The sequence below is a fragment of the Colletotrichum navitas genome, assembly GCF_030913465.1.
Source record: "Colletotrichum navitas strain CBS 125086 chromosome Unknown LY79scaffold_73, whole genome shotgun sequence".
NCBI lineage: Eukaryota > Fungi > Ascomycota > Sordariomycetes > Glomerellales > Glomerellaceae > Colletotrichum > Colletotrichum navitas.
Genome location: NW_026850619.1, coordinates 181,498 through 203,961, shown reverse-complemented (window position 1 = coordinate 203,961; position 22,464 = coordinate 181,498). Strand labels below are relative to the sequence as shown.

General features: G+C 41.4%; 6 protein-coding genes across 6 annotated transcripts; 3 read left to right on the top strand and 3 right to left on the bottom strand.

The window, feature by feature from the left end:
- Nucleotides 1–10,998: 10,998 nt before the first annotated feature.
- Nucleotides 10,999–11,881, top strand: LY79DRAFT_565740 (uncharacterized protein). The gene is made up of 2 exons (XM_060558754.1): nt 10,999–11,299; nt 11,389–11,881. The coding sequence occupies exons 1-2, from the start codon at nt 11,135–11,137 to the stop codon at nt 11,668–11,670; spliced, it is 447 nt and encodes a 148-aa protein (XP_060410143.1). The 5' UTR covers nt 10,999–11,134; the 3' UTR covers nt 11,671–11,881.
- A 787-nt stretch (nt 11,882–12,668) lies between these two features.
- On the bottom strand, nt 12,669–13,454 carry LY79DRAFT_523525 (phosphatidylethanolamine-binding protein; the record flags this gene model as incomplete). The annotated part of the gene is made up of 2 exons (XM_060555547.1): nt 12,669–13,190; nt 13,275–13,454. The coding sequence occupies 2 exons, from the start codon at nt 13,452–13,454 to the stop codon at nt 12,669–12,671; spliced, it is 702 nt and encodes a 233-aa protein (XP_060410142.1).
- Nucleotides 13,455–14,456: 1,002 nt separating this feature from the next.
- Nucleotides 14,457–15,260, top strand: LY79DRAFT_582878 (uncharacterized protein; the record flags this gene model as incomplete). The annotated part of the gene is made up of 1 exon (XM_060560291.1): nt 14,457–15,260. One exon carries the CDS (start codon nt 14,457–14,459, stop codon nt 15,258–15,260), a length of 804 nt encoding a protein of 267 aa, XP_060410141.1.
- A 134-nt stretch (nt 15,261–15,394) lies between these two features.
- Nucleotides 15,395–17,164, bottom strand: LY79DRAFT_523546 (uncharacterized protein; the record flags this gene model as incomplete). The annotated part of the gene is made up of 1 exon (XM_060555550.1): nt 15,395–17,164. One exon carries the CDS (start codon nt 17,162–17,164, stop codon nt 15,395–15,397), a length of 1,770 nt encoding a protein of 589 aa, XP_060410140.1.
- Nucleotides 17,165–18,163: 999 nt separating this feature from the next.
- On the bottom strand, nt 18,164–20,059 carry LY79DRAFT_523468 (uncharacterized protein; the record flags this gene model as incomplete). Its single annotated transcript, XM_060555541.1, has 5 exons — nt 18,164–18,247; nt 18,325–18,971; nt 19,033–19,249; nt 19,309–19,584; nt 19,685–20,059. The coding sequence occupies 5 exons, from the start codon at nt 20,057–20,059 to the stop codon at nt 18,164–18,166; spliced, it is 1,599 nt and encodes a 532-aa protein (XP_060410139.1).
- Nucleotides 20,060–21,303: 1,244 nt separating this feature from the next.
- On the top strand, nt 21,304–21,603 carry LY79DRAFT_523592 (uncharacterized protein; the record flags this gene model as incomplete). Its single annotated transcript, XM_060555554.1, has 1 exon — nt 21,304–21,603. A coding segment is annotated over one exon (300 nt), but the record flags the coding sequence as incomplete, so codon positions are not given.
- Nucleotides 21,604–22,464: the final 861 nt, after the last annotated feature.

Below are 22,464 nucleotides of genomic sequence, written 5' to 3'. Positions count from 1 at the left end.
CTAAGGCTATATAAGAGAGGTATATATACAGAGGGCTAAGAGATAGTAAAGGTAAGCGCCTAACCTTAGCCTAACTAGTTAAAAAGGACAAACTAGGGGGTATAGTAAAAGCTATACTAGAGCAGTAATAAAGCAGAGGGTTAACTACTTAAGCCTATTACTAAGGCTATAAGTTATAAATTATATATTCTATAGAGGAGTAAAAATTAATATAACTCTAAAACAGTAGACAGTAAAGTAAAGCTAATAATTACTATATTACTATAACTTTAATAGGGGGACACCTTTATAAAGGAAGAGCAGTAGTCTAAGAGGTAAAAGCGTAGTAATTAAGCTAGGCCTATAAAGAGTAAGGGCAGTAAAGAAGCCTAGTGTATTAACGCAAGAGGTCTCTTCTATAAAGGGATATAAGTCTATATACTTTAAAAAGAGAAAATAAGGAGAAGGATCCTAGAAGACTACTATAATATAGAGTATATAGGACATCTAGGCGTTAGCTATATAATATAGCTACTATAGAGAAGCTACTATTAAAATAGACTATAGAAGGATATTAAGGAATATATTAATATATATATAGTATACTAGAAAATAAAGCTATAGTATTACTACCCTTATAGCTACTTTACTTTACTACTAATACTAAAACGCCTATATATAGAAATATTAATAGACTTTATTATAAGGCTTTTGCTATTAATATTACTACTAAAGAAAAAGCTATATAACACTATCTTTGTTATAGTTAATTAGTATATAAAATATAGTATCTATATTACTATAAACTTATACTTTACTATAAGTAGCTTAGCTAACTTACTATTTATAAAGGTATTTATAACTTTTAAAACACCTAAAAGTATTATCTTTAATTAAGGTATACTATTTATAAGTAAGTTTTAGGTATACCTCTACTACCTCTTAAGAATAAAGTAGTGTCTAAGTACTATATTCTACCTATAGACTAATAGGTAGACTAAGAGGTAGAACTAGAATATAAAGCACTATCTTTACTGCTTCTACACAAGAGACTAAGTAGATTAAGTGTAATAACTTTACTTAGCTTAATTTATATATAATAACGTATATTACTTATTTATTAGTATATCCTTAAACAAGGCATTAATAGGCTAAGACCTACCTCTGCCTATAGATATCTTAATAGTAGAGGTAGCACTAGCTATAAATATCTTAGTAGAAGAAAAGGTCTAATAACTTTACACTAAGAGAGCTAATCTAGAGCTTATACTATATAAGGTAAATATATAATAGACATAGGTATATAACAAGAAAAGGACACTAAAGAGATTTAAGGTTAAAGACTAAGTACTACTATCTAGTAAAAATATAAAGTAAAAGTAACTAAGTAGTAAACTTATAGATAAGTAGCTAAGCCTTTTTTATATACTTACTATAGTTAGCTCCTATAGCCTAGCTTACTAACTTAATACCTCTACTTACTACTATATATATAATATTTTCCCTATATCTCTACTAAAGCTATTTAAGAGCAAAGATAGTAAAGAGCCTAAGTAGCTATAGCTATATAAGATAAACACTAGGCTACTATATAAGGTAGAGAAAATCCTTAACTATAAGGGACTAAGGTATAATAGGTAGTACCTTATCTAATAAAAAGGATATAGTAGTAAAGAAGACACTTAGGAGCTATAGTATTATATTAAGATAAAGTTACTTATTAATAAGTACAAGAAGCAGAGGAGTAATATAATAGTAGTATTAAGGGCCTATAGGCTAAATAACTAAGGCCTATAGGCTAAGGTATCTATAACTAAAGAAAATAAAGCTAAAATAAGTAACTAAAGTATATATAGGGCGTAGGTAATAAGCTAAAAAGACTATCCTAGGATAATATAAGTAAGTAGCTTACTTAGTACTATTACTACTAGAGGGCGTAGTACTACTATCCTCTTTATTATTAGCTTTAGTGTTAGCCTTAGCCTTAGCCTTAGTAGTAGTATAGTTAAAGTATAGCTATACCTTCTACTAGAGGATAAAGTAGTATTATATATATATTAGTAATAAGTAGTAAGTAAGTAGCTTATAAGTAGTAAGGAAGAAGTAATATATATAAGCTACTATAGTAGTAATATTCTTAATAGCTATAATAAGGTAGCTAGCCTACTCTTTATTAAAGAGGGGAGTAGTAGTAGCAGCGCTAGTAGTACTAAGCATAAGTGTGTCTAAGGGCATAGCAGGGGCAACTAGAACAAAAGGCATAGGCAAAAGCACTAGGGGTACAACAGGGGCAACAGGAGGAGGCACTAGGGGTATACTACTAGTAGTATATACTACTATAAGTATATACACTATATTATTACTAGTGTTATAGAATATAGTTTAAAGCTAGGAGAAATTAGCGTATATAAACTAGATAAGTAGTAAAGGAGATACTTATAGTAGTAGTATTAAAAGTATCCTTAGTAGATATATCCTAGGTGTATATAGCCTAGTTAAGTACCTAGTAATAGCCTAAGAGCAAGGTAAAGATCTAAGTAATAAGTAAGCAAGGTATAAGTAGCACTAAGGATATATAAGGAGAGGTTATATAAGGCCTAGGTATAAGTGCCTACTGTTAGTATAATAAGTATATTATATACCTTAGCCTAAAAGAAAAAGTAAGTAAGGAATAAGTAGTAATAATAATAAGATATATTACCTTAGTTAAAGTAGTATTTAGTAGCCTTGTTAGTATAAAAGTAGTATATATAGGGCGTATAAGGTATATTATATACTTTACTATACTTATAGTGTATATAGCCTTTCTTCTTAGTAGGCTTCTATATAGAGTTAGTAATAAATAAAAGCAGTAAGTAAGTAGCGTAGAGTATACCTTTATACTACCCTTAGGGGTAGTAAGGCTAGTCTTTAGAAGACCCTTAGAGAGGCCCTTAGGGGGCTTAGGAGGACCCTTAGGAGGTACTATCTATAAAATAAAATATTAACGCCTAAGTAGTAAATAAGTAGGTAAAATAAGTGTATAACAGTAGTTAAGTAAAAAAAGAAAACAAGTAAGTATTTAAAATTTCTATATAGATATTAGCGTAGGATTATAAAATAAGCGTAGAAAGTACTATAAGTGTATAGCGCTTATAAAAAAAATAAAGTAAAGAAAAGTATAAAATACACTTCTACCTAGACATAATAATAACAAGTTAGTAAGGCTAGTAAGCATAGTAAAAGTATAAAGAAAATAATAAAATTATAATAACAAAAGGAAGAGGATTTATATAGTTAATTTAGGTTAAAGAAAAGAAAAAAAAAAGAAAAGAAAAATAACTATAAGGAGTTATTTATATAGGCCTAGGGAGGCCTAATTTAAAGGGAAAGTATATCTAAAATAGGAAATTAAAAAAAAGAGAAAAAGCCTCTTACGCCTACCTAGGTTTAAATAGGAAACTAAAAGAAAAAGAAAAAGCCTCTTACGCCTACCTAGTTTTATATAATAGTAATAATACATAAGACTAAGTAAAGAAGTTATAGTAACACTATAGAAAAGGGAAATTATATAAAGAGGATATATAGTAATATAGTAGTATATAAGGGGCCACAGGAGCTTATAGCGCAGTAGGGTAGTAGAGGAAATAGCACTAGAGCTAGCCTACTCTAAAGAGGCTTCTAGGACAGAAGCCTAGAAGAGAAGGGCACTATATTAAAGATAAATAGGCTAAATAGGCTAAGCATAGGTTAAGTATTATATAACACTAAATAAGCAGGGTGTACAGCGTAAGCGTGTAGGATATATAAGAGGATTATATGCTTAGAGGGCGCACAGAAGCAAAGTAAGTATATATACACTAGGAATACTTAGGGGAAAAGAGGAAGAAGAAAGGAGGAAGTAGCTTTTAGCTTTAGTAATACTATATACCTACCTTTGTACTTGTAGTATATACACTTATTACCTTAGTTACCTATTATTATTTAATAGTCTAGTATATACTTAACTAAGTTAACTTTAGTGTTTTAAGGGCCTTAAGGTTATTAAGATTTAATTTTTAATTACTAAGGTCTTTTAATACTTTAATTAAGTACTCTTTTAGCTACTTAGGCTAACTTAAGAAAAATAGTATTATTTACTAAGTATTAAAGAATAGTAACCTTATTAGGTAAGTACTAATATCTCTTATTTATAATAATAGTATTAAGGACTTTATTAACTTTAATATTAAGTCTAGTTAGTTTACTATACTTATAAATATTATAGTTTAGTAAGACTAGGCCTATAAGTTTATTTTCTCTTAGTTAAAGGTATTTTTAGTACTACTTACTATTACACTTATTATACTAGTACTAATTAAGATTACCTTTTATAAAACTAGACCTTAAAAATAATATAAGTAAAGTAGGTATAAGGAACTAAAGCCTTAGTTAACTATTAGTTTTAGTTATATTATAATTCTAGGTAACTACTAGTAAGTAACTAATTATATTTTAACTTTAATATTACCTTTAATTATTATAGCTAAGGCTTTAAGCTTTTAAGAAAGCTTTATAACTAGATTAGTAAAATATAGATATTAGTAGTATTTATTATACCTTTAACTATTATATTACCTTAATTAGACCTAGTCTTAGTCTTAAGAATACTAGCCTAGGCTATAATAAGTATACTAATAGTTATAGTATTAGAATTACTATAGTAGTATTAGTATCTTGTCTTTTAACTAATCTAGGCTAATATATACTTTTTAAAGAAGCTAAAGTTTTCTTTTTTAAAAAGATTAGTAAAGGTTATACTTATCTATAAGGCTACTATTTAAATTATCTCTTAGGTATATTACTTTATAAATAGTTTAATTAGTTCTTAAGTAAGTATAATAGGCTTTACTTAAGCATAGGCCTTTTCTTAAATACTTTTAACTTTTAAAATAGCTTTATAGTTATTATTAGGTTATTATCCTTAATTAAAAGGCCTTAAAGTAAATCTTAATATAGTAATTAAGTTAAAGGATAACTTCTTTATTAAGTAGGCTATAGGTTTCTAAGAGGTATTCTTTTAACTAAGCCTAGGTATAAGTACTAGCTTTACTTTTAATAGTTACTTAGTATTCTTTAGGTAAGTACTATAGTAAAGTAGTTACTTTTTCTTAATTAAGGTAACTAGCTAACTTTACTAAAGCTTTATACTTATCTAGGAAGTAAGTAATATTATAGCTATTAAAGATAAGTACTCCTAGAGAACTAAGAGGTAGTATTTTAATAAATACTTAAGGCTAAAGACTATAAAGACTTCTAGTTCTATATTAAAGGTATTCTTAGTTAGTAGTAGTAAAAGTAACTAGCTTAGTTATTATATTTTACTAAGTATAATAGTTATATATAGTAAAAATAAGCTATCTTTTAAGAGGTATTTAACTAATAGTTATTAAAGAAGTCTTATTAGCCTAATTAAAATAGTTAAACTAGTCTACTTTTTTTTTTTTTTTCTATATTTTTAAAGAGGCTATAGTACTAAAGTCTCTTATTTACCCTAGGTCTAAATTAAAGTTAAGCACCTAGGTCTTATAGTATCCTTAGAAGGACTTACTAAGGCTAAGAATAGTCTAATTAGATATATTTAGGTTAAAGTTAAAGATTAAGACTAATAAAGTAGTATTAGGTATTTAGTAACTAAAGGATAATAGTGTATAACTAGTAAAAAGTCTTTATAAAAAGAATAAATATTAGGTACTACTAAAAGCTAATATTATTATTTTTAAAGAGAAGTAACTTTAATTAAGGTAATAAGAGTATTATATAATACCTTTTAAGTATAAAGCTTTACTTATTACTATATCTTCTAGTAAAGCTTAGTATAAATAAGGCTAAGATTAAGGCTAAAGGCCTATATATACTTCTTTATTATAGTCTTATTAATTATAAAACACTATTCTCTATAAGTAAAGATTAGTTTTAACTTAATTAGGCTAATAGTTTTATAAAATTATATAATAGAGAGAGATTTAGTTAGTATAAAGGTTATTAAGGTATTATACCTTAGTCTAAGAAAGTAGGTTCTTAGTAATATAGTTACTATCTTTAGTGTTTCTATATTTAAGTCTAGTTCTTGTTGTCTTTATTCTTTACTATCTTCTATAATAGTAAGTAGCTTTCCCTAATTAAGAGAAAAGAAGGCTAGTATATAGAATTCTTAGTTTTATCTTTTATACTACTAGTAGATAGTACTAATTCTTACTTTCTTTATTTTTTATTTAGTTAAGTCTTTTTTAAGGTTAAATATATACTTATATATCTAATTAGGTTAGTTTTATTTTTTTTCTAGTTTAGTTAGTTCTTATTATTCTTATATTAGTTTTTATTATTTAGTTATTATTTTATTATAAAAAAAGGTTACTACTATATTAGTTATAAGAAGATTAGTAGTTTAATTTTACTATAAGGCACTATTAAAACTAAGTAGGATATTAATATATAAGGCAGTAGGATAACTAGTATATATATAACTAATCTAAATAACCTTGCCTAAAGGTCTTATTACTAGTGTACTCTAAGTGCCTATAAACACAAAGGTAACTTACTAACCCCTATCTAAGAAGATAATAACATTAATTAATAGACCTTAGTCTAATTAGGGCTATAATTTATTAATTAAACGTCTATCTCTAGTTAGTAGTTAAACTTAGTTAGTAATACTATTATTACTAAGTAGTATAGAACTATATATAAAAGGTCTTATTATTTAGTTATATAGTTATAAGGTAGGTAAAGTACTTAATTAAGCTAAAAAGGCCTAATTAAGTATATAAAATTAAAAGAATATTTAAGATTAGTTATATTACTATTATAATAAAGTTATAGTTAAAGGTAAAGGTTAACTTATAAGTGTTAAATTCTATGTCTTGTTTATTTTGTTAATATTAATTAGTATTTAATGTCCTAATTAGGATAATTAAGGCTCTGCTAGCTAGAAAAACACTTATAAAAACTACTTAAAGAAAAACCTAAAATCCTACCCTATTCTACTAGCTAAGTAAAGATCTAGTTTAGTAGTAGTAACACTATTTACTTAAAGGGCACTATTATAGTTAGTATACTATTTAGGCCTATTACCTTTTATATAATACCTATAAATATACTCTTTTTACTTTACCTAGTAGATATAAATTAATTACTTATTTACTTTAATAACCTTATAAATACCCTTTAATAAAGTAATATTATAATACTAGTTATATAAAAATAAGGGCATCTATAAATACTCCTTAGCCTACCTAAATATAGCTTTACTAGTTACTACTTAACTAACATAAAGTTATAATAACTTTACTAATAATTTAGGCACTTATTAGTCTACTGTCTTTATAAGGTTCTTTATAAGGCTAGTTATAAGGTTAAAGTTAAGGCTATTAAGTACTTAACTAAATACTACTATTACTACTAGCTTTATAAGAAGGCACCTTTATAATTTAAATTTACCTTATATAATAACTACTCTTTTAACTATAAGGTTATTATTAATATTATATACCTTAAAGATAACTAACTAGTTCTTTATATTATTAATACTATAACTACTTTTAATATAGTATACTTTCTTTATAATATTTTTATAAAGACTATATAAGAGGCACTTTATTACTACTAGATTAATATTTACTAAAGACCTTTAGACTAAATTATTACTAACGTAGGTAAAAACTTTACTATAACTAAATTTTTATATAAAGCCTATATAATAGGTATTAAAGTTAAGATTATCTTTATTAAGGTACACTATAGTATTAAAAAGGTTAAATAATACTATATAGTGCTCTAATAGGCCTATAAAATTATATATAAAAAGTACCTAACTACTAACTAAGAATTTATCCTTTAGAGTATAGTTAAGGTAGTTAATAACACTATAGGCCTTAATAGCCTTATACTAACCCTCTTAGTATTTAGTACTTACCTTTATATAACTACTAACTTTACTCTTTTACTTAATATTATTTAATAGGTAACTACTATCTAAAAGGCTACTAATAACCTCTATAAGAGCTATATAATATACTAAGTCTATAAGGCACTTAAGGTATATAATAGCCTAAATACCTTTACTATTAAAGACCTACTATTAGGCAGTAAAGTATAAGTATAGTATAAGAAAAGTAAATAGTTTAGCCTATACTACCTACTATTTATTAATAATAAAGATTATACTATTAATATTAATAGCCTATATAACTTTTATTTTATCTTAGTTAAACCTTACTACACTAAGAAAGAAGTAAATAAGCCTATTAATATAAATCTTTAACTTAACTAACCTATAGATACTAACTATACTAGTAAATATATAAAGAATACTATTATTATTACTATAAGGACAAGAAAACCTATCTAAATAGTAGCCTCTTCTTCTCTATAGTGTACCTATAAGTAACTATATAAGACCTTAGTTAATATACTACTATAGAAAATAGATAAGCCCTTTAGTACCTTCCTTTTAGCTAAAGAAAAGGCTAACCTAGTACTTATATAATAACTATATAACTAAGGTATTATTACTATACCTAGTAAGCCTTTTAAATAGTTAAGAAAAAGTAAAATCTAAGGCCTTATTAACTATAGTATATTTAAGATTATTATATATAATCTTTTTATTTACTAAGGCTATATCTTTAAATCTTACCTTATTAATAAAGTTAAAGGTAAAAATAATAAGCTATATAAGAAATTATAACTTATAGTATAAAGTTATAGTAATAATAGTAAAGAAACTTTACTAGTTTAGTTACTTATAATTTAAAGAGCTAGCTAGTATATAATTCTTATACTTACTTTTTCTCTTATAGCTAATAATAAGGTAATATAGCTATAAGATATAATATAGGCCTATATATAGTTAACTTTATAACTTAACTATACTATCTATATATAATTTTCTTTATAGATCTATAATTATTACCTTTAAGGTACTATAATAAAGGTAGTAAAGCTATTATATAGCCTTACTAAAGTAAGTATTTATTAGTAAGTAACTTATAACTACTACTACTATAAAAAACTTAATATAGTTACTACTTTATATAACTTATACTTACTTCTTTTATTTATAAAAAACCTTAACTTTATAATAATTAAGATATAGATAAATAATATAATTAGCTTAACTAGTGTTAATTTCTTTAACTATAAAGATAATAAGCTTACTAAAGTAAAGCTCCTTATAAAATAAAAAATATTACTTATAAAGAATAAACCTTTAGTATTTAATAAAGGAATTATCTTATTAACTTTAGCTAAAAACACCTCTATTATACTTTACTAGAAGGGCTAAGGCATAAAGCTAAGACTTATTAATAAGAAATTACCTATAGCCTAGTAAAACTATATCTAGTAGTATACTTAAAGTATATATATTACTTTTATTTATTAGCCTAAAGTATACTTTAACTTATCTACTATAGCCTAGTATAAGAAGCTAGATAATAAAGCTATTTAATAACTTAACTAAAGAATCTAGTAGTAAATAAATATACTTAACTATAGCTTTACTTTTATTTTTTTAACTTACTTAATATAAAGCTTTTTATATTTATTAATAGATCTTTTATTAATAATTATAACTTAACTTTATAGTTAAGATTTATTATCTTTTTTACTAATAAAGAGGTTAATAATAAGTAAAGTAAGTTTACTTTTTATAATAATATCTTTTATTTTTTATTAACTAAATCTAAATAAGTAATATAAAGTATTCTTATATTAAAAGTCTATAGTATAGTTATAGGTATTAATATAGTATATACTTTTTTTATAACTATTATAATAGTAATAAATAAGCTTAGTAACTTATTAATTTTTACTATTACTTATACTAACTTATACTTACTATATAAGTATTTAGTAAAGTTAAGTATTACTTATAAAAAGCACTTAATAATTAATATTATAGTACTATAATAATTATATAAGTAATATAAGCTTTTTAAGGTATAATAAATCTATAGTAATAATAACTTTACTAATAAGTTTATAAAGTCCTCTTTAAACTAAGCACTTAAGAGTCTTATTTTTTATAATAAAGTAAAAATATAGATAAAAAGATAAGTTATATAAATATAATAAAAAATAATAAAAATAATAAAATATAGAATAATAAGTACTTAAAAAAAATAAGTTATATAAACTATATAAATTAATAGTAGTTAAATTTATTTAATATAAGTATATATCTTTAATAACTATAGCTAAAAAGAAATATACTTAAATAAGATAATATAAGCTTATCTTTACTAAGTAAATAAATAAATAAATTTATAGTAGTATATAACTATAAAAAGTATAATACTTTTACTTTTCTTATTTTATTATATTTTTAGGCTTTTTAAGAGAAATAAGAGCACTAGTGACTTTTACTATATAAGAAAGTTACTAGTGTTAGTATATAGGTAATATAGCTAGAGGCAGTAGGTTATATAATATACTACCTACTAGTAGAATCCTTTACCTTTGCCTATACGCAAGGGTACTACTACACTTGTGCTCCTACTTTACCTTATTAACTAGTTAATAATTAATAACTATAAATTTAACTACCTTTTCTTAACCTTTGTAATATCACAAGATACAGGATCCTATTAATTAACTAAGTAAAAAACCAACAGAAACTTAAGAATGCTAGTCTATTCTTTGGTGACCAAGTACTATACCCACGATACCAGAGTAGCTGAAAAGTAACTAAATGCCAGAGTGTCAATACTGTCGCGATTCGAATACGTCGCTTTCCTCAAATATTGAATCAGTCTCGATACAAGATTTAACAACGGTCGCCAAGGCTTTAGAGCATAGTTTCTCGTTAGGGGGGACAATGTATGTGCAGGCAAAGACTCACTAATGATTGTGCGGCCTGTGACTTGACCGGCACACGCCACAATCTTCCGCGCCGCCCTGGTGGCCAACATCTGCAACCGCTGATCTACCCGCGTGTACAGCACACTAGCAACATAAAAGGACTAGGCCTTCCCCCACTGCGTACCTAACAGTTCCATCCTTCAATTACCTCAATAAGTACAGAGTATTTAGGCTATCTGATTGCTGTTCATCCACAACACAGCATCTGCATCACAAATGCGGTCGCCCTAGTCACTGGCACCTGGAATACTTCTTAAATGGTGCTATCTCTGCTATGGCTTCCTCTCCGGATCAGCAGGCGGGACTGGACGGGAAGAGTCGGGAGGGAATGATTGCCGAATCCATCAAAAAGAACGAAGAGATTCAGAGATTATATCCTCACGTCGATTTCAAGGAGGATGTCATAGAGCCCACGATTAACTTAGCGTTCGATATACAGGTAAACTCATCCCAGATCTCGCTACCTGGCGTACGACTGCATGCCTGACGGCCATTGCCGCGCCGCATCCGGTTCTAACTTGCGCACAGGAACACGTCGACGAGGCCAACCAGAGAAGATACAACACCCTCATCGACGAGATGCTCGAGCGCACTGCTGAGCCAGATCTGGCGGAGAGACTCCTATGGGAAGCAAGAGAGTGTCTTACCGGTTACCCAAGCATCCTGACTCAATTCGATGCCATCTTTATTGGTCAGCGATCGGCTTCGAACGTGATTCGGGAACTGCACGAGTGCATGATGATGAAGAAGGGGGCGGAAAGAAGGATGAGCCAGCAAGTCGAGGGGGGCCAAAACGGAAATGGGCAATGAGACTTGCTGAGTCAGACTGTTGGATCGCTGAAGACCTGGTTCGGTGTGACTATTGTGGAGGGGTTTTATTTTGCACGGCATGGATTTCCCGGCCTCACTGCCGATTCAGGTAGTTCTTGGGCTCATTGCTCAAAATGATTACTCGCGATTGAGGATGCGAAGTTTGTGTTTCTTGATCCCCAGAGCCAAGCAGGCGTGCCGAAGCAATGACACTTCAGTGATGCTGGATATGAATACTTCCTTGCATAGCAACGTTCATGAGAACCATCACAGTTTCCCAAGACTGCCACACATACAAGTAACCTCGCGAGCCTCCTACTCGTTCACTGGTATGAAGAAGAACTAGACGGCTCTATAAGCGTCGTGTCATGTTCGAACATGATGGTGAGATCTGAGGGGAGTTGGCTCTGGCCAACCGGACCCTAGGTTTAATATGTATTATAAGCCTCCCATACCCTTTATGCCTTTTCCCACTCCAAGTCGAAACCTGTCTGCTATCGAACCTTCAACTGGGGTTTTGTCTAGACCATGTTCAATACTGGCTTGCCACTCTTTCATGGCATGACTTTCAGCCTGGCAACTTCCCAGTCCATGATAGCCTCAGAGTCGAAGTAGTTCGACTTACAGGTCTCATCAAGGGAGCCGTTGATCCTGCAACCACTGCTCAGATATGACATACGAAGAACACTGTCCGGCAAGTAGGATAAGTCTTTTGTTCATGGTCTCACAAAGATAGAATCCACGGAGAGTACCTCGGCTCGCCAGACACTTGAGAAGCTTTTGGCTTTCCTGTGTAGACCATGATTTTGCAGCAATGATCGCCACATGTTCCGAGGCGCGCGGCTCGTCAACTCTACGAGCAATGTTCAAGAAACGCCACAGGTAGATTGCCTGGGTCCCCCTTGCCCAGCTTCTACTTTGTCCCCTTTTCCTATACTTTTGATTCCTGTCTAAACGCGCAACACTACGCAGCACCAACCTCCCCGCCCTTCATGCGCTCACAATCCGACAGCCCTCTGCGCAACCCCCGAGACCAGCAGCCCCGCGTTCGTCAGGCTGCTCTTGACGTTACCCTCGACGAACATGAAGGTCGCCGCGACGACCTCGAGCCCGTTCGTCTCGATAAACGCCCGCGTGTCAAACCCCATGCGGTCGACAATGTGCTGCGCGTCGCCGCCGAGCGCGCCTGCGTCACCCTCGTACTCCCTGCGCAGCGTCGCGGCGTCCAACGCCGCCGGCGTGGTGGCGGCGGACGAGTTGACGTGCCGGAGCAAGAGAAACGTGTACCGGGATGGGCGGGCGCCGACGCCGATCAAATGCGCGGCCAGGGGCGCGGGGCCGACGTACGGGGATACGGCGACGGCGCCGTCTGCGTCGTCGACGAGGACGTCGCCCGCGTGGTTGAGCGTCGCATTGGCGACGAGCCAGTGCCGGACCTGGCCGAAGGTGCCGTCGTTGTAGCGCGTGAGGTCCGGGTCGACCATGAGCAGGATGTATTCACCTCGGGATGCGTCGTCTGGCTGGTAAAGGGGCGAGACAAGAAGATTCTCAGCAAAGGAGTCTTTGATAGCGGGCTGCTTGGAGACTCGTGGGGTTCTACTTACTTTGAAATTTGTGGTCACTTTGGGCTGCTCTTGGACTCGGTCTCTATGGAGCCTCTCTGCCGGGGTACGGAGGCTGACGGTAGGCCAGTGCACGCCGAGGTTGTACGGGATCTTCGTCCCTGCGGGGAGAACATCTGGGATGACGTTGTGCTCTTGGAAGGTCTTCGTAACGTCAGTCATGTTGGGTGGTCGAATATCGATATTGAGGACCAACAAATATAATAGGGCTAGTAGGTAAGAGATAAAGTTTAGATTCAGCTTGAAGGAAGGCATTGACAGTTATAACCAGGGGGATCACCGAGTGGTTGATCACCAAAGTCGTGAGGGAACCATGATGATACGATGACGCTTCCATTCCATTACACTGAGACCGACCACAGATGGTGGCACACCAGTGCGGGTAACACATTTTCCTCCGAGTGAAGATGCCATGAGAACATTGCAAAGGAGACATTGTGATTGCCTACCTCATCTCTGTGACAGACATGTTGAAATCTTCCCTGCCAAACTTTCCTTATATAGGGTGGCATACACACACGCGCGTACGATTCTTAGCAGGGCATTACCTGAACCATGGACCCAGCCATGCCATGCATACCAATAAAACCATCTGAGGCTACCGTCTTTCACTTTCCTCTCATCTGAATACCCAGGCCATGGTTTAACAGCTGAAGTTGAGGAAAGATTATGACACTCCAGCGCGTCTAGCATACGAGGGTGGGAATATATCCCTTTTTGGTGCAAGACAGGACCCCCGCCATTTCAACATCACCCGACGGCTTCTCGGGTTTGGCTGTGGCTTCGACCGGCCGCTTTCCGGACGCAACTCCGGTCACGCCTGGTCTCTGGTAATCGGCGATATTGCGTCGAAGGATCGGGCCTTGCAGAACGGACATGCCAAGAGAGGAAGGTCGTCAGCCGCAGCATCGCGCCCTCATTGATCAAATTCGGGGACCCCCCCCCCCCCCTTCCCGCCACCATGCATGCATAAGGAAGCCCGAATCCTTCTGAATCCTTCTAGATTGCAGGAGGGTACCGTACTTGAACGACGAACCCCCCCTACCGTGCAGAAAGCTCATCTCACTTTTTCTTTTTGCACTTTCTGTCCCGCAATCTCCTGTCTACGGAACGGAGATCTTTGATTATTGTAGAAGTCTTGAACCAAGCGGGGGGGAGTTTACGATGGATCGTGGAGAATCATCGCCAACACGGGCTGACACCTGGTCGAAGCACGCCATCGAGGGTTCCGACAACGACCTACATGACGACCCCGAACACCTATCCCACGACGGCCTGGATGAGGCCTCGTCGACTAGATCCCTCTTGGACCCCCACCGCTGCAGACGCACCTCCGCAACGACGACGACGACGGCCTCGTACCTGCTCCTTGCCGCCGTCGCCCTCGTCTCCCTCCTCCTCGGCGCCCTCGCCTCATCAGCCGTCCGCGTCCTCGCGTCTCACGTCCGCACCGCCTCCCCCGCCACCGCCCACCGAAATGACAACACCCTCGCCTCGCCCTTCCACGACCCCGACTCCCCTCCCGTCAGCTTCCTCCACCCAGCCCCTTGCGGCGCGACCCCGTCCGAGGCCCGCGCCGCCGGCTGCCTCTTCGACCTAGTCTCCTTCAACTGGCTGCCGCCCCCGTGCCACGACGCCGAGCTCGCCGCGCAGTTCGAGGCGGAGCTGCGCGCCGCGGGCCAGCTGGCCTGGTACGAGGACGAGCAGCGCACCAGGCCCCTGTCAAGGGACCAGGTCGTGGCGGGGGACCGCTCCGGCGTCTACGTCTCGCCGGGCTACCACCTCCGTCACTGCACGGCCATGTGGAGACGGATGCACCGCGCGCTAATGCAGGGCGGCGGCGGGCTCGGCCGCCTGGACGGGTACATCTGGAGCTACCACCACACAAGACACTGCGAGGAGACGCTGTTGGCGGGCGGGGGGGACGCAACGACACCGGAGCGGACGAGCTGTTCACGACCGAGGTGAGGATCAAGTACCCCGACTGCGGGGTGGTTCTGGAGGGCAATAGGTAGTCTGTAGGAGCCGGGGTGTTCATCAAAGTGTTCAGGAATGGAAAAAGAAAATGCATGCTGAACGTGCGCGATCCGGACGTTTTTTCTTCATGCGTGATCGGGGGTGTCTTCGGGCCTCGCCCCGTCCGTCTGCTCGGAGTCGGTCCAGCTCTGCAGCGACTTTTCCTTCTCAACCCTCCTCTCCTGCCGGCTCTTCAGTCGTTCGCTCCTCGGCCTGTTGTTGTCCCCGCCGTCCCCGCCGCTTCCCGACGACGTCTTCGGCCTGGCGAGCAGCTTCCTCGAGAACGGGACCCGCCAGATATGCGGGCCGACCTCGGTCCCCGTGACGCGGTTCGTCTCGATGACGGTCCTCAGCCTCTTGGCCGCCTCCCAGTTAGACGTAACGGTCGTCAGCCCGGCCCGCCACCCGTACAGGAACGAGCTGACGTTCATCGCGTTCAGCCCGGACCCCTTCCGCCCCGCCGCCAGGGCGACCTCCGGGAGCTCGCCGCGGGCCACCATGCGCCGCGCGTCGTCCCAGGAGACGCTGCCGACGATCTCGATCGGGAGCTGCAGGTCCGCGGGTACGGGATGGGCTGAGAGCTTCTGCAGCGCGGCGATGCGGCGCACGCGGTCCGCCTCGGCGGCTTCGGGCGTACGCGCGTTGCCGCCGCCTACTTCGTCCTTGTCGTCGTCGTCGTCGCTGTGGTGGCCAAAGATGATGCGCGTCCGCGCCTGCTCGGAGTCCGTCCCGATCCCGTACACAATCTTGAAAAACGTGTCGGCCGCCTCCTGCGTGCACACCAGCCTCCGCCCGGCCAGGGCCGGGTACAGCGTGTTCGTCAGTCTCGGCCCGTTCTCCACCTCGTCCGTCGCGTCGATGCAGTGCTGCTTCGACCGCAACAGCGCCGAGCCCGGATCAATGGCCATGTGACTGAAGTCGGACGACAGCGCCATGAAGACGGAGCAGTCGACGTTAAGCGTCGCCGTGAAGTCCTTGAAGTAGTCCATTTGGACGAGGTTGGCGATGGCCTCGTCCAGCGGCGGCGTCGGGTCTGTCAGGATACCGCCACCGCCATCGCCGGGCCCTTTGTTGGCGGTCTCAACGACGAGTTCGACGTCGTCGGTGCCCATCTTGCGCACGAGTCGGAGCAGGTGGTCGACCGCCACATTCTCACCCTCCCTGATACGCGACATGAGGATGCACACCCGGGGCTGGCGGTAGTCTTGGTACGACGTCCGCGCCGCCGAGACCAAGTGCCTCGCGAACTTGGCTACCTCGATGCTGTCCTCCGTCTCATCCCTGAGGATCTCTAGCATCGCGTCGTCGGCACCCTCGTCTGTAAAATCCTCGTCCCAGTCCCATCCAGCGTCGGCCATCTCGTAGCACAGCCTTCGCTCCGTTGTCGTGACGACCTTGATCCATGCGCCGTTGGCGACGAGGTCGATGACGGCGTTTACGACCTTCCCCTGCTTTGTCTTATAGGGCAGTTCCCTTCGCATGCCTGTCAAATCGGAGCAACGCTTGGTGACCTCCCATACCGTCTCGTAGAACTTGTGATTCGACGCGTCGAGCCTCAACCGCATCTTGCTGTCGAGCGTCTCGAGGTCCGCCTGGTCGTTGGCGTCTGCGTTGTACGATTGCACCATCTTCTCCAGGTGCTTCTTTTCGGACACGATGAGCCGTTCGAAAAGACCGAGTCCCGGGACGGCCTGGTTCCACGACAGGGGCTTGTGACCCGACGCCGGGCGTCTCTCGATGGCGGACTTGAGCTGCTCTAGCTCGTCAAGGATGACCGTGATGCGGTTGATGATGAACTGGCATTGCTGTAGCAAAGTGGTGTCGGGATCCGGCCCGAACTGTGGGAAGACTGCCATACCAGGTGCCTTTTCGTGGCAAGCCCTAACTCCGAATGTTGAAGTCTCCAGGCCCGGGGACGAGGGACAACACAGACCCTTTTGTGATTAAATGATTTTCGTACAGACGTTTCTCAATGGATTGCCTCACGTGCACCTCTGCTGGGTGAGACAGAGGGGGGGGTGGAGAGAATGAACAGGCGGCAATGACCCAGATTTTGGGAGAGCAGGGCGGCGACCGAGATTATGGGAGCCTGGGAGTTCAAGGTCGTAAGAGACGGCAATTAAAGGATGAAGGAGCCTCCCAATTTCTTGCTGGCTTAAGCCCACGAGAGAATGCATGTAGTCGGCAAGATATCCGTTGCGTGTCGTCCAAGATGTTGAGAGGCCTTGCACCCTAAGTCATGATTAGCGAGTGATTTTCTTCTATCTTGGCAGATGGTTAAGAGTGTGGCAGGCACTAATTATACCCACCCACCAAGGAAGAAATCGGTGTTCTCGAAGATAACCGCAGCCGCTTCACTTATACACGTGATAAACACAAGAGTACGCATCGTTTGGACGCCCTGGTGCAAGGAAAAACAGCAGTACACCGTGGTAAACCCGCCAAGGCACGTGAGCCAAAAAGCGTCACTTTTCCATACAGGTGGGGCACCAACGCGGGGCCGAGCGCCGGCCTAGGCCATAGCAGGTCCGCGGCCCCAGCGAGTCGCGAGCAGGCCGGTTAATAGAGTCAATACATACCACATGGACAAACAAGCGATTGGCAGCGGACTGACAGTGAAGGCGGAATACCTCAAACTTTGCATTGCGCTTATCCTCCCCGTTGCCGTTGGTTCCCCAGTCATGTTCATTAAGAGCACCGCCTGTCGAACCTCATTATCCAATATGCCATGCACCGCAGCCTACAAAGTCTTTGTACCCGAAATTCATGCGATCCGGCGCTGTCGTCTAACCAAAGGACAGCAAGGTATAATAATGCCTCAATCCAATGCTTCCTCCCGAACAAAGCGTACCAGCTTAGAAAACAGTTCCATCGCTATCGATGAGAATGGGTGGCTCCTTCGTGTTTGGTCGGCTGTACTCGGCCATCTCTCGCCCGCCCTAAATTGTTGTCAGCCAGAGTCTCGCCAAAGTCGCGTGTTGTTTTTGTTCTTTTCAGAGGGAGGAGGTGAGCTTACCTTCCAGCTACCAGCTTCCAGCAGTTGAGCCAGAGTGAGCTCGTTCCCGTTCAACTCATTCTTCAAGTATTTATTGACCTCGACGCAAAGCTTGTCCAGGAAGCCGACCGTCACACCACGCCACTCGACAATCACATCGTCGCTGGGATCGAACATGGGCGCCACCTCCACCGGCTTGACGCCCGCCTTTTTGCAGTAGTCATCGTAGTGTTGAAGACCTCTTTCCGTGTCCTCGGGCCGCAGCGTGAGGACGCCCAGGTCAATGAAGAGACCGCCGTTGCGGTACTCGGGCAGGCCCGTCAGCAACTCGACGCCTGCAAAATGGACCCGGAGTAGGGACTGCATGGGCTGCATCAGGCTGTAGCAGAGCCACTGCGTGAGCTTATGGAACGGCAGGATGGATTCCCACGCGGCGGTCGAGTTCTGCGCGGAAGGCGGGAAGGGAGAGAACTGCGAGGTTGTCGGGCTCTGCGGCGGCTGCGGCATGGACTGGCAAGGCCAGGCGTCGCCAAGGGACACGCCGTTGATCGAGGTTCGGGACGGCGGCCAGATCGGCATGAGACCATTCATGAGAACACTCCACAGTGTAGGGAGAACGACGATCGGCATGGAAGAAGCCTGCGTCGAGGGATGTGACATCAGGTAGTCTGGGCGGCCGGGGTTAGCTTCCGTACTCGATCGACGACTGTGAACTGCAAACAAACATACCAACCATGTTGCCCGGCCGGCCATCCTCGCCAAAGTACTCCTTCTTCTCGGTCAATGCATCCGCCAGACGCTGGAGAAGTTGCGTTCTGCCTTCAATTCCAGCCATTTCGTTTCCAGGCTTGGACTGGAGGCCCGCTGCCATCTTCTCGACCGTCAGGTTACGCAATCCCTCCTTATCGACCTGATATTTGTTCTTGCTGTCGCTGGAAAAGATACCCTGGCGAAATCATTAGCAGGTGCATTGGTAGCCAGATGGAAGGCTCTCCATGGACCTACCGTCTTGAACATTTCCAAGCTTGCCACTGCGATTCCTTCTGACCGACGATATACGCGTCCGTTCTCCGAGCTCTTGTAGCTCCACTTTGTGCCCGCGCCGGCATCTAGCAGCACGCTGACGAGGAAAAGATCGATCATGCGGCGGCACTTCTCGGTGTTGTCGACGTCATCGGGAAACGTAGAAAGAAGTTGAGCGATGCGGTCGCGCCCACCGACGCAAAAGTGCTGGTGTCTGCCGTGGCCGGGGATCGTGTTGAAGGGCGCATCGTAGTCTCTCTGGTGGTACATTGTCTGGTGAGTATACTGTGAAAAAGCAAGGAACTCGGACGAGAAACCACACAATGGACGCGGCCACACGGAACGGAGAACAAAATACCTTGATAATCTTGGAGACAAATGATACGACGTTGGGGAACTTGTTCATGTCCACATCGAAGTGCTTCAACTCATTCCGGAGGGCCTTCTCGGTGACGATCTTGCTTCGTTCTCTAACGGATCCCAAGCTTCGGAGGTATCCTGCGGGATCGAGCTGCGGGTCGGGGGGACGCGGCAGGTCAACCTTGGGTAAGGAAACGGGCGACAAGGGCGTCATAGGCGTGCCGGGGACGGAACTGTTTCCTGACATTCTGTTTACGATGGCACTGCGCGGTGGTGGTGATCTGATGCTGGATGTACCTGAGTTGATGCTGGCGTTTGACGTCTTGATGGTTGGCTTGCTCGAGGCTTTTGGCTTGCGGGAGAACAGGCCCATTTTGGGTAAATGGGGGCGGTCGCCGGCGGCGGAGGGGCTCGACAGATAGCGGTTTGTGGAGTCGTGTGGAGGGGTTCAAGCGGTGCTGAGCTGGCCTGGAGTTACTCGCCCGAATGAATGCGAAGCTTCCGAGTGGTCAGCTGGGGCGGTTGGTAGGGTGGTAGGCTGTAACACAGGTTGTGTTACTGGCGGCGGTCACCGAGGCCGGGGGGCTCCGAGCGTGAGGGGAAGATGGCAGGCGGGCTCCTAGCTTCACTCCGCGACGAAGCCGAGACGAGGAGCTCTGAGACGGATGGTAAGACGCAGCAAGCAGCAGGGAGGAAAGGGGGAGAGGACCGGAAGATAAGAAGTCGATGTCCTCTCAGGAAAGCTGAATAGAAGCGGCAATTTGGCTGCACCCGCGGAGAACAACTACAGTCAGACAATGACTGGGCTGGAGCAGCAAGCGAGCGGTGATAGTAAAGTAGCGGGCACCTGGGGCTGGTTGCACCGCGCAATGACCAGACCCTCTCTCCTCTTTCTTCTAGTGGTGCTGGGGGGGGGGGGGGGGGTCGTGATTGTTCGGGGGGGTCTCTGGGTTCAGGGACCGATTCCCTTATTGGTGTTAGAGTTCCCACCGACGTCGATCTGGATCAGGGATAACCGCTGCAGCGAGACGAACTGCTTTTGGTCTGGTTAGCTCGAAAAATGTCAAGCCACTTTTAGCCATTCCTACTCCACCATGCCGGACACAGACAACGGGGAAGGGGAAAAGACACGCATTCGACCGGAAGAATGCGCAAGTGAGGATCGGGGCTTTTTGAGGATGTGTGAAAGGTATGCAGTGGGGCGGGAGATAATGCAAAGATGTGCTGACAAGGCAAAGTAGAGCAAATTCCCCATGTTGGACAGAAGAGCTGCAGCGGTGCATCTAAATCTGGATTCCCATCTGCCCTTATTTCTGGTGGTTTGTCCGACTGCTGAGGTCGCGCAGTCTCGGTTGTACAGCAGGGCTAGATGGGTGGCCTTGCTGTCCATGACGCAGTGCAGCCATGGTGGCGGTATTGCCGGGACGCCGGAGGGGAATGGAAAGCCATATACATGGCGGGTTTGAAAAGGGTGTACGAGGGGGTGACAGAGGGCGGAGAAGCTGCAGCGGAGAGGGATTTATTCACTTACTGGATTCGTGGTCGTGGAGCTAGCTCCCTTTTCGACTTGAGTCTGGAAACTGGCGGAATATTTCGTGTTCTTGTTGTTGGTCACAAATCGTCAGGAGCGAAGAGGGAAGCGTGCCGGGTCGTCTAGGGAAGAAGGAGTGGCGGGACAGGCGAAGGAGAGGTCTGAGGGCAGATTTCAAGGTCAAAAAGTTGAAATTGGACGGCAAATGTTTGATGTTTGAGGATGGAATCAGAGAGCTGAGAGCTTTGGGTGGTGCAGTGCGGTTGCGGAGGAGGCTTGACAGCAGGAATGCGGACACTGGTAAGCCTGGTAATGACCTTGGCACTGGCCCGACCGGATCTGAACTAGTCAGGCGGGATCTAGGAGGCGTCCAATGTTTGCAGTAGTGGAAATGACGATCAATATGCGGCCACTCTTGATCAGAGCAGGCTGACACAGACATGCGTAGACAGAGGTACGCACGGCAGGGCTGGCCTGGCAAGATGCTGGAGGAAAAAGCAGCAACAGCCGGCGGCACACGATGTCAATGTTTGTTGATCGAGCTCGAACGGCGGGAAAGTGACTTGTCGTGTGAGCTTCGTGTTGGGCCGACGGAGGCTAGCCGCCGTATGGATCGGGGGCTGGGTGGTATTGCAGGTGTCTGATGCCAAGACAATGAATGCAACGAGCGAATTGAGTGCAGCCGGCGAAGCTAAATTGAGGTGCGACCACGTATTCGGAAAGTTGCCGGGTGTGACTGGGGGTGGAAAGGAGAGGGAGAATATTAATGATATCCAAAAGATGCGGAAAGAATGGAGAAAAGTCTCCGTCTCGAGGCTGGACCAGTAACTGAGCTACGAGGCTCGGAATCATGTAAGAAAAAAATATATGCAAAGGGGCAAAGAGGAGAGGGGAGCAACGGTGAAAGCAGCGCAGCGCAAGCCTGGCGTAAAAAAGCTTTGTTGCACGCGGGTCGAAACGAGGCCGAGAACGTGGGGATTGAGATGGATAAGGTAAGGTAAATGAGGTCGGTACCGGGATGATAGAAGATACCGGAAGGAAGGGGTCACGACGTGCGCCGGTGGATCGAAAGCAGAAAGCAGCACAACATAGCACAACAGACAAGAACACAACCCAATAAATGGGACGGGACACTTGGAAGCGACGGGGGATACCGACAGGGACGGCTGACAGAGGAGGAAAGTAGGGACGAAAACGAAAAATAAGGCAAGCAAGGGAGGAGCAGGAGGGGAAGGAGGGAGGTGAAT